Source organism: Chrysochloris asiatica, unplaced genomic scaffold, assembly GCF_000296735.1.
Source record: "Chrysochloris asiatica unplaced genomic scaffold, ChrAsi1.0 scaffold00138, whole genome shotgun sequence".
Taxonomy (NCBI): Eukaryota; Metazoa; Chordata; class Mammalia; order Afrosoricida; family Chrysochloridae; genus Chrysochloris; species Chrysochloris asiatica.
In genome coordinates, this window is record NW_006408656.1 from 3,840,169 (window position 1) to 3,852,133 (window position 11,965).

Sequence of the window (11,965 nt, forward strand, 5' to 3'; positions counted from 1 at the left end):
TTATGATCAAAGCAAATTAATGTCCTCATAATGGCAATTGTGGTGGACTGATGGGGGGAAATGGGGCTATAATGTCTATGTGTTTATATGTTTTTAATGTTTATAGGTTTTATGTTATAGTCCTGATCCTGAGGAGAAGAGGTGTGTCTGAGATTAGCTCATTGTTAAGGAGGTTATAGGCATGAAGAGTTTCTGCTAACTACCCAAGCTCATAAATGCCTCCAAATGGCTTTTTTCAGTTTTATGGGGCCAGTCCTTAGATCCCCATACACATAAAAAGGGTAAGAGGGATCCACTAGTCTCAGAGGGCCTCTTAGCTCCAGCTTGCTCCATTCTACACTTGTTTCTTTGCTCCAACCCAAGAAACCATCATGTCTTGCCGTTCCTATAGAGTCAGCTCTGGTCGCCGGGTGGGCAACTTCAGCTCCTGCTCAGCAATGACATCCCAGAATCTCAACCGCTTCCGAGCCAGCTCTGTGTCCTGCAGGAGTGGGCCTGGATTCTGCAGCCAGGGGGGCTTTGGTAGTCGGAGCGTAACCACCTTTGGATCATACTCACCCCGAATAGCAGCTGTAGGCCCTCGTCCCATCCGCTGTGGAATTGGTTTCGGTGTTGGCAGTGGTTTTGGTTTTGGTGCCGGCAGTGGTGTTGGTCTGGGGTGTGGAGCTGGGAGTGGCCTTGGCTATGGCTTCGGTGGTCCTGGTTTTGGCTACCGAGCTGGAGGAGTTGGACTCCCGACAGCTCCCTCTATCACTGCTGTGACTGTTAACCAGAGTCTGCTGACCCCTCTCAACCTGGAGATCGACCCCAATGCCCAGAGGGTGAAGAAGGATGAGAAGGAGCAAATCAAGACCCTCAATAACAAGTTTGCTTCCTTCATTGACAAGGTACCTATGATAGCTGAATATCTGGGTCTGGGATGAAGAGTGCTGAAATGTATTGTGGTCCTTTTTACCTTAAGAATAGTTTCCCCAGGTCTAGAGCATCGACTTGCACTCCAGATCTTTCAGATGTCAAGAAAAAGCATAGAGGTGGGATTTCTGGGTCACTCAGCTTCAGAATCAGGAGAATCTTGAGGAAATGCTGCAGAATGGGGTAGACTCTGACAGTGGTTGTGTCTTCAAGAGGAAGGTGGACCAACCAACCAAAGATGGGAGCATTTGAGAAAATGAAGATCTACCATCTGATCACTTAAAAATAGCTCCCAGACAGGCTGAAAACTTAGGACTCCAGTCAGATGCTGGCGGGAATATGTTCTTTTTAATACTTTCATAACTTTGGAGGCTGGGGAACAACATCTTCACAGATCTAGGAAGGTGACATATGAAACTGAGAGATTTTGCATTTAAAAAGTAATTTATCCAATAATCTGGATTGTTTTATAATGAAACATCTGTTGCTGTTGTTGTTGTTAGATTATTACTTCTGATAGTCCATGCACAGTTTTGTAGATATGACCTGAGTTTAGACTCTTCCAACAGGCAACGTGCTTGCTCACTCAAAGTATGTAGTCAGGTAAACCGTATCATATGGAACCATGGGAAAAAGCTTTTATTTTAAGATTAAATTAAACTCACTCAAGAGTCCATAAAGAAAAGAACTCATAACCCACCCATGTGGAGTATCAACATTCAAGCCAAGTTACCTAGATTAGGAGAAGCAGTAGAGAATGGTGGTGGTGGTGTTTATATACTGTGGAGTCAGTTCTGACTCATAGCAACCCTGTATAGAGTTTCCAAAGCTGTATATCTTTACTGGAGCAGAAGGCCTCATCTTTTCTCTAGCATAATAACTAGTAGTTTCAAACTGCTGACCGTGAGATTAGCAGCCTGACTCGTAACCACCACTGGTGATCACTGATCTTCAAGTTGATGAGGAACAGTGATGTGGAGAATCACTATTTTAAGAACTGACATCTCACAAATGAGGTCTGTAAGGAGCTAGAATGCTTAGCTTGTGTCTGAGAAGGGAAATTAACCTGTGAGCTTCATTTTTCTCATCTTTAAAATGAAAGTGTTGGAGTAAACGGTCTTTAAGTTTTCCTACAGCTCTATGAGTCTCAGTCAATGGAATATCTGGGATAGAGGTTATGGTTTATAACCTGGCAATTCCAACCTCTATTGCCATGTAATGAAACCCCATCCCATCCTGAATATATTTCACCCTGCTTCTCATTCTCTGCTGTAATGAATGGCATAATTTGTTTAGACATAGGCAAAGCTTCAATCTTTTTAACTTCTTCATAGATTGGCCTATGACTTTCTAAGACGGTAGAAGGAGAAGTATACTCAGTTGTTTGCATTCAAAAGCCTCTACCTGTAGTTGAGCTTGACTGAGTATGAAGAAGGGATGGCAGACCAGCACTTGCAGCTTCTATTAAGACAGAGGACAAGTGACAGTCAATAGAGGAGAGAACAATGTCAACATGTGGTTTGGACTCCTCTCTAACCACCTGAAGAACTGATTGACATAGGAGTTGTCCTAATGAACACTTCAATTGCCATTTCTCTACCCCTGTGGATTTAGGTTCGGTTCCTGGAGCAACAGAATAAGTTGCTAGAGACCAAGTGGAGCTTCCTCCAAGAGCAGAAACACACCAGGAGCAACCTGGAGCCCCTCTTTGAGAACTACATCAGCAACCTACGGAGACAGTTGGACACAGCTGCCAGTGACCGGGCCCGGTTAGAGGCAGAGAGGAACCATATGCAGGATGTCCTTGAAGGCTTCAAGAAGAAGTAAGTGTCATCTGGAAAGCACATTTGAGGATGGTAGTGGGTTGCAGCCACACTCAAATGAGAGTAACTAGAAGGATAAGGGTTAAATGTTGATTGCAGGGATAGGGGACAGTGATAGGTAAGGTGAAAGGGGGAGGGTCCTTCTCCAATTCTTATAAGAGATAAGAAGATTCAGAATTGGGTGTGGTTGGCCCTTGCTATGAGTTGGAATTGACTTGACAGCAACAGGTTTTTGTTTTATTTTGTTTTGGTCCATAATTATATCTATGGAAACAGGTAAGTTGACTCCAGAAATAGGTGACCTCTGGTGTTGAAAATAGTAATCAGGTTCAACACTGAGTTTGGTGCTCCATCCTCATGGTCAAGTGCAGTGACCATAAATCTATTCTAACTGAGGAGTGTAACAGTGGTCCAGATTTCCAGGTACCAAATCCCAATTTGATTAAAGAAAGGGGGATTTGGAAAACTGAGAGTTACTGGCCCATAAAAGGCAATAAAGATAGAAAAGAAAGGATGATAGCATGTGGATGGCAAGAGAGCCACAGTTCTGGGTGGAGCAGAAAGTGATTGACTTTCAGTTCAGAGTGATAACTCACCCCCTTAACACTTGTCACTCCAGGTATGAAGAGGAGGTGAGCTTCCGGGCCAATGCTGAGAATGAATTTGTGGCTCTGAAGAAGGTAAGGGGAGCACATGTTCTTGAGATGTAAACTGTCATGCAGCCTTATGGTATCTGGGACTAGAACCCCTGAGATCAAAATGATTTCCCTCCAATGGTTGGATTTGGCCAAGATTATTTGGCTAAAGTCTTCACAAGAGCAGAGGTCTGAAGAGACGACCTTTTAAAGATCTTTGGAGTATCCAGATTTCTCCTTGCCTCTAAATTAGCATCAGAACTGAGACTGGATTTAGGGCAAGCATCCAGCAGTCTCTGGGGGAGTTTTCACACTCTATTGGGTGGAAGAGCAATAGTCATTGAGCTTCATTTCCACCCGGTGATGTTACCACTGATCCTGAAAGCCCTGCTGGAATTGGTCTGACCTTCCCTCTGGACCTGCCCCAGAGGGAATGTGAAACAAGCACAGGGGTAATGAGAATGGCATCCTTCTCTCCTTTATACAGGATGTGGATTCAGCTTTCTTGAATAAGTCTGACCTAGAAACCAATGTGGATATTCTTCGTAACGAGATTGAATTCCTGAGAACCCTGTACATGGAGGTGAGAACCTGTGCTTTCTGGGCTGTTCATGGAGACCAGCTCTTGGACTCTTGAAGGACTTAGTCTGGGGTGGTATGTTTTTCAAACATCTAGCATCCACATCATTTCTCCCACTCAATTCCTTATACTCTATGTGTTGAAAGATAAGGTAAGCAGACATCTCAGATGCCTGAGTCAGGACTTTTAATAAACTCTTTGGATCAATAGGATCTAAATCCTTAGTGGCAATCTAAAGGCTACAGTCTAGGAGCCTCATCCATTTACCGATTAAAAGCTCTAGAAAACAGAATTGCCAGGTATAAATGAAGCACTAGAAGTTTGATCCAGTTAGCCAGACCAATGTGCTATCTTTTGCTTTATAAATGGTCCATATGGTCTGCTGTAGACACAAAGCTGAATTTCTAGCACCGAGTAGAAAGGCTCAAGAAAATGTCCTTATTTTGCAGGCCAGTTCCAAGGTCCCTGGTTTTATTAAGGAGTTGAGATATAGGAATTCCTAGACCATGAAGTCCTATAATATTGTCAGATATCAACATTTGATGGCTAGCACAGTTACTTTGTGGATAAAAAAAAAAAGTTTAAATCCTAGCATGGCTCCCTCTCCCCTTCACCAAGTTCCTAGGGTTCATGAGTTTGATGTTCACCTAAGGTCCTAGTGTGGCATTGTAGGATAAGTACCACACTGCAAACTGCAAGATTAGTGGTTCAAAATCAGAACTGACTCAATGGCACTTAACAACAGCAACAATTAAAAAAAAAAAAAAAAAGCAATGCTAGGTGAGTGTTAGGTGAGGATGATATAGAGATATTTCCAAAATGTGTAACAAGGTTCCAAATGTCAAACTGAATTGGTTCTCAGATCTATTTTTCCAAGGTCCTATCTGGAATATCTGCTGCTTTGCTGTGCTCCGAACCAAAGAGTAAGAGTGAGCTGAATGCTCGCTTGACCCTTTGGAGCCCCTAGCACTCAGTCTAGGACACTAAAAGGGGCTCTGAGCCCACCTGTCTCTCTGGTCCTCCAACACAGGAGATCCAGTTGCTACAATCACACATCTCAGAGACATCAGTCATCGTGAAGATGGACAACAGCCGGGATCTGGACCTCAATGGGATCATTGCTGATATCAAGACCCAGTATGAGGAGATCGCCAGACGCAGTCGGGCAGATGCTGAGGCCTGGTACCAGACCAAGGTGGGCAGGGGAGATTTGCCAAGGGTTGGAGGAGGCCCGGGAGTAGGGGAGCAAGATTCATATACAACAGAGGGGACCCAGAGAAGGTTTAAGGTCTCCAACTCAGTGGTGCTTGACCTTACATTTGAACTCTTGGCACACTGCCATCCACAGTATGAAGAGATGCGGATGACCGCTGGGCAGCACTCTGATAACCTGCGTAACACACGGAATGAGATCAACGAGCTGACCCGCCTGATCCAGAGGCTGAAGGCAGAGATTGAACACGCCAAGGCTCAGGTGGGAATAGCAGCTGAGAGGAAGTTCCGGAGGGAGGAGGGACAGGCTCTAAGCTTGGGGAGCACCAAGTCTGATGACATAGAGGAGACTAGCAAGACTTAAAACCAGAGGGATGGAGGGATTAGTCTGAGAAGACTTTCTGGAGGAGGACAATGTAGAAGGAAGGGGGACCCTGTCACATGAAAGGAAAGACTGGGAGCAGACTCAGTGAGAAAAGCAAGGTAGACAAACTAAGTTTGCTCTCTGGACCCCATGGTCTTGAGGCAGCAGAAACTAGGAAGTATACAATCAGAAAAGGCAAAACTGAAAAAAGAAAAAGAATCCTTGTCCCCGATGACATCAAATCATAATCATCAATCTCGGGGAAGGTAGCCATAGCAGGCTTCATCCACAGCTTGGTACTAGGCTATGTTCCTACCATCAGGGAGCAGGGTTTCTAATCCCACCTGGGGATCCCTGGACCCCTACCAAAACCCAGCTACATTCTGCCCTCCCTGCAGCGTGCCAAGCTGGAGGCTGCAGTGGCTGAGGCAGAGCAGCAGGGTGAGGCTGCCCTCAACGATGCCAAGTGCAAGCTGGCCGATCTGGAGGCTGCTCTACAGCAGGCCAAGCAGGACATGGCACGGCAGCTGCGAGAGTACCAGGAGCTGATGAACGTCAAGCTAGCCCTGGACATCGAGATTGCCACCTACAAACAGCTGCTGGAGGGCGAGGAGAGCCGGTGAGTGCTCTCACTTAACATGCTGTGTGATTTAGACATCTAGAAGGATTGGCTAAGGAGGAGGTGGGGAACTGATGAAATGAGCAGTCTCTAGAGGTCATGATGACTTTTCTGCAAACATTAGTCTGAGGGTGCCCTTGACAAGGAATTAGAGGCAGGTTCCAGATAAGTGTCCCCTACGTGTGGCGCTGTGGGTTAATGCGTTGGACTGCAAAGTCAGTTTGAACCTCAAAGTCAGTGGTTCAAGCTCACCAGCTGCTCCTTGGAAACCCTATACAGGATCACAATGGATAGGAACTGACTCAATGTCACTTAACAAACAAAACGAACAGACACAAGTTCGTAGACAGGTGGCCCCAGAACCACAAGGTATTGTGCCTGGTTAGTCAATTTATTTTAAATAATAATAATAATTTTCTCAAATATTTTGATTCGATAGTTTTGGAGTCTGGAATCACATAGTTTTTCAAAGCCTGGATGCTTGCATAGCCAGGGGTGACAGGTGCTGCTCCACTTGATCCCTCAGCCAAGACTGCCCTTTTCATAGCAATGAGGTTTGGGGGGAGCAGCAGTGCTTATGAATTGACTTGTTTCTTTCTCTCTTCAGGATCTGTGAAGGTGTTGGACCAGTGAATATATGTAAGAAACTTATGTCTTTTCTCTGATAGAGAAATCTAGCTCTCCAATTGCCTTTAAACTCAGGCCCTCCATGGAGTCAGGAGCCTGCTAAAAGGATGACACAGAGTCATCCTAGCCCTGAGAATAAGGGGAGGAGGAATCATGTGACCCTTGGCCTGGGAGCACACTCCTAGGCAAGGCCTGAGATCTGCCAAAAGCCAGACTTTTCCAAAGTGAAGCATTTATAAAGGTTTGCAGGAGCTACAAAGGAGGAAGAAGGTTCCAGGAGGAAGTCAGTCTTTCTTGCTTTGAGTGGCCCTGTCCTTCAATGACAAAGGCCAAGGAAAGAATGGAAAAGCCCGTGTCAGGGAATTATCTTACCGCTGATGGCAGGAAGGGACTAAAGCTCAACAGAAGTTCCACCTGCTGCTTATGCCAATCAAAGCACTGGATGTTCCCACACATGCAGGGTCCTATGCTGGGCACTGGGGTGGGAGCACAAAGAAGTGCAAGAGCCAGCCCCTGATCTCTACAGCTATATAGTCCTCGTGTATACAGTTGAGGCCTAGCCACCATCAAACTGAATCTTTACAGGATCCTTGGAGGAAGGAGTAGACATTGGCATCCCTGCCCACCCAAAGACAATACACAATTTGCCCAAGTCCCTAAGCTGGTCAGTGGCAGTAAGAATTCCAACTCAGCTTTCCAACACCAAAATCACAAATGTACATTAGGATGTGGTGGAACCAAGGGCTAAAGTGAGGAGGACGGAGTGCCAGAGCTCCTTGTGCTCAGAAAAGAGCACCCACATAGAGGGGAGCCAGTGGGAATGGCTTTCTTCAGAAAGTTAGGCTTGCCTGGACATCACAGATGGCAGGAAGGCAGAAGATACGGGCTGGTCTAAACAAGGTTTAGTCAAGGAGACCAGAAGGCTACAGAGCAGAGCTGCTGTTGCTAGGTCCAAAGAGTGTGGATAGGGGTTTGTGTTGAAGACGGTTCTTGTGTGCTATCTAGGTGGGCATGTAAGGGCCACGATGGGCATTAAAATACTCTAATTAAAAGGGCTAACTCATGGCTTTATGAAGGCCAACGACACATCTACCAGAATAATTCTGCTCCTAGACAGACAAGAGAAGGGAAAAGTGGGTACTGACTGTGTGGATAGTAAGGGCCACTTCTATTAAGACCACTTCCCCAGATGACACCTTCAGACCACCTTTCCCAGCCACCAGACCTCCCCTACTCCTCCACTGGTGCAGCCCAACGAGGGAACGTGGAGACCTGGGCCCTTGAACCAATTGGGAACATTCTGGAATGAACTACCTTTCTGACTGCTCCTTTCTTCCGTAGCTGTGAGCAGCTCCCGAGGTGGTGTGGTGTGTGGCCCTGAGCCCTTCGTCACCAGCTCCGTGGTCTCCCGCGGCGGGGTCGGCTTCTCCAGTGGCAGCAGCAGCCTCCGCACCATGGGCGGGGTCCTGACTTCGAGCGGCACCTGCGGCTCCAGCTTTGGCGGGTCCCGGGTCTTCACGACTGGAGGGGATCTGATGTGTGCCGGCAGCAGAGTGGGTTCTATGTACCTGGGTGAGGCCTGTGCCCCCAGTGTTCCCTGTCCCCTGCCCACCGAGGGGGGCTTCAGCAGCTGCAGCGGTGGCCGTGCAAGCCGTGGCTCCAGCGTCCGCTTCGTCTCCACCACCACCTCTCGTCGGACCAAGTACTGAGAGCCAGACAGTCACTGCTGAGAGAAGAACCAGCTCACCATCCCCTGCTTCTGTCCCCTGAGGCGCACAGATTCGGTGCCTGAGGATTTCCAGAAACCCCTCCTGCCAGGCAGCTGCCGCTTGACTCTCCCCAGTGGCTGTTCTGTCTGGCCAAGATTTGTCTCCATATGGATACTCCATCCACAGCTCTTGATTTCCCATTTCCTTCCTTTGGATCATCCAACTGAACAGCCTCCAGAAATGTAAATTGAATAGACAATAGTATTATCAAAATCAGTCTGCAGGGGAGAAAAGGAACAGTTCAAAGCCAAAAAGAAAGCATTTAGGCATCTTCATCATTGTCCCTGCTGTCATGGCTTTGGACTCAATTGGGGAATGGAGAGTTATGGTCCATATGCAAGTATCTTCAGTCCACCATTCTTTGTGTCCTTCCTCTTCCTTTCCTTAGAAGGAGAAGGTTTTTTCCTTCTCCTCACCACCCACAAGGATTCAAAGCCCTTGGTGGGAGCCCCAAATCTCCTGAGACAGTTCTTCTCTCAGTGGTACATGTCCTAGCTGTTTCTCTTCCTAGGTTGTTGCTGTAACTCAGGTCTGTGGGTGGGGTACAAGTGGAGAGGTGGGCTCTGAAACAATCCAGGTGCCCCTGCCCCAGTTTAGTGTGAGGCCCAGCACTGTCCACTGCAGGAAGGTTTGTGCCTGCAAGCTCCAGAGAGGTCTGGGAGTGAGGGTGGGGTGCCTGTATGTACTGCTCTTTTGTGTTCCTGCATTTTCAATAAACTCGCCAAGCTAACTTCACCAAGACTCTGTCTGGCCTCTCCTTGTGGATCACACTGGGGCTGGGGACTGTTGCTTCTAAGACTCCAGCCAGCAAACAACCCACCCTACTGAGGTCCAGCCAAGGGCGGAGTCTGGGGTTCTGGGCACAGGAGAGACACTGTGGAAAGAAGAGTCAGGACCTTCCCTAAGGTGGCTCACAATCCGGCAAGGGAAGGTTGAGACATGTAGCAAAGGCTTTGAAACCAAGGGCCATGCATCCTGCTTCTCTCCAGGAATGCTTCACACCACAAGTTTTTCCTCCCGACCAAGACAAGCCCTACCATGTGTTCCCCAAGTCCCAACCCACCCAGTTCCTCTGGGATTCTTGCAGGGATGTCCTCCGCTTTCTGCTTCCATTCTCATCTCCTTTTAATCCATTTACCATGATGCTGAAGATCCCTGGATAGCTTATGCTTCACTGCTAACTGAAAGGCTGACCGTTCAAAACCACCCAGCAGTGCCATGGAAGACAGGTCTAGTGATCTGCTTCCATAAAAATGGAGCTGAGTTCTACTCTGCAACATTGGGGTCACCATGCTGCTCGACAGATCTCTCTCACATTGAAACCTGATAATGGGTCTCCCCTGCTCATGGCCCTCAGTGACTCTCTATTACTTTCCAGAAATAACTCAAAATCCTTAAGATGGCATCAAGCACTTTGTGATCTGCATTTGCATTTTCACTTCTGTCATCTTCTTCATTTATCCCACTTTTATTATTCATTCAACAACACATGTGATAAGTGCCTACTACATTGATAATGGGAAAACACTAGTGAACAAAGGTCGGTTCTTGCTCTTGAAGAGCTTATGATGCAGTCATGATGGCTGGAAAACCATCCATTATGAATCAGTGTGCTAAGTGCTATGTTAGAATAGAGCCATGGCTACAATGCAAAGAGGAGAAGCCTAACCCAGACTCGGCCATCATTGAGCACTTCCAGAGGATGTGATGTGAATGAGAAGTCAGCCTTCCGCATAAGCAGAGATAACAACATGTACAAAACCAAGAGGTTAGAGAGAACATGGCAAGTTTTAGGACTTGCCTGGAGCTGAGTATGACTAAAGCATTGTGTTGTTCTTGTTAAGTGCCATTGAGTTGGTTCTGACTCATAGTGACCCTGTGTAAAGTTACTCATGGCTGGTAGATTTGAACCACTGACCTTGTGGTTAGCAGTCCAGTGCTTATCCTACAGTGCCACAGTACAAGTATTTGCACAAGCTGGGCACAGGAGCCAGCCACGGCATAGTCATGACTAGAACCCTGGGCATATATTTTATAATAGGAATTGTCTGCTGGTTGGCCTCACCTCAATAGAGCCCTCTTTCTTAGAGAGCAGGAAGCACATCTTTCATCTTTGATACTCTGCCTTGCCAGACCTCAGCCAGCACCCTAAGAACATTCAGGTTGCCTGAGGCATGCTTGCAAGACCCTGGGGTCATCAGCCTACCTGATTTCCTGTTTCCAGGGGCTCCTGACCTCCCACCTCATTTCTCAAGTCACACATACACCTTGGACAGCAGGAACAACTTGGTCTTGATGCCATTCCTCATTCACCCTGTGTCCCTTATCTCGACTCAAATTCATTGCTGGCTCTATGGAAATGAATATGCTCCCTTTAAGCATGTTTCCTTTGCCAGCCAGAATACTGTTAAGCTATATCAGTAGATATTAGAATGTACCTTGGAGAGACATTACAGAGAAACATAAATCAAAGAGATTAAACACAAAATTAATAATAAAATGATAGACTTAAATAACACATATTAATAATAACATGTAAATTCTTAATTGTATAATTAGTTGTCAGCAATTAAAGGACAGAGATAGACATACTGGATTTTCACAAAAAGATTCAAATAAATGCTGCCCACAAGATTGGTTAGTTACGTACCATGGAGTTGGTTCTGACTCATAGTGACCTTGTATAGGGTTTCCAAGACTTTAAATCTTTACAGGAGCAGAAAGCCTTACCTTTCTCCCACATAAAAGCTGGTAGTTTTAAACTGCTGACCTTGAGGTTAGCAGCCCAACTCATAACCACTACGCTACCAGAGCAGATAACCACTTTAAATATGAAAGACACCGATAGGTCAAAACTAAAAGGATAGAAAACAGATATGCCATGAAAACAATAATCAAAAGAAAGGTGGTTGTTGTTGTTAGGTGCCATCAAGTTGGTACCGACTCATAGTGACCTTATGCACAGCAGAACAAAACACTGCCCGATCCTGGGTCAACCTCACTACTATTGCCACATTTGAGTCCATCAATGCTGCCACTTGGCCAATCTATCTTGTTGGAGGTCCTCCTCTCTTTCTCTGACCCTCCACCTTGGCAAACATGATATCCTTCTCCAGCGACTGGTCCCTTCTGACAATATGTCCAAAGTATGAGAGACAAAGTTTGGCCATATTGGCCTCCAAGGTGCACTCTGGCTGCACTTCTTCCAAAACAGATCTATTGGGTTTTTTGGCAGCCCATGGCACTTTCAATATTCTCCTCCAATACCATAACTCAAAACCATTGATAGGAGAACAAACAAGATGGCGGATCGGGTAGACGTATAACAGAGAGCTCCACCAACAACAACACAGAATACCCAACCAAGCAGGTTCAGGGGATGGTCCCAGAACTCTGAACCACATATAAAGGAATACTTAGAAGG

General features: G+C 46.4%; 1 protein-coding gene across 1 annotated transcript; it reads left to right on the top strand.

Annotated features, from left to right (window-relative positions):
- The first annotated feature begins 371 nt into the window (after positions 1 to 371).
- KRT84 (keratin 84) lies at positions 372 to 8,481 on the top strand. Its single transcript, XM_006870009.1, has 9 exons — positions 372 to 887; positions 2,527 to 2,735; positions 3,355 to 3,415; positions 3,858 to 3,953; positions 4,981 to 5,145; positions 5,299 to 5,424; positions 5,925 to 6,145; positions 6,753 to 6,784; positions 8,114 to 8,481. Exons 1-9 carry the CDS (start codon positions 372 to 374, stop codon positions 8,479 to 8,481), a joined length of 1,794 nt encoding a protein of 597 aa, XP_006870071.1.
- Positions 8,482 to 11,965: the final 3,484 nt, after the last annotated feature.

Excerpts from the sequence above, each read along its gene's own strand:
- KRT84 (XM_006870009.1), top strand. The coding sequence starts at position 372 with ATGTCTTGCCGTTCCTATAGAGTCAGCTCTGGTCGCCGGGTGGGCAAC. Across the intron at positions 2,736-3,354 it reads CTTGAAGGCTTCAAGAAGAA|GTATGAAGAGGAGGTGAGCT; the intron begins GTAAGTGTCATC and ends TTGTCACTCCAG. Across the intron at positions 6,785-8,113 it reads TGTTGGACCAGTGAATATAT|CTGTGAGCAGCTCCCGAGGT; the intron begins GTAAGAAACTTA and ends TTTCTTCCGTAG.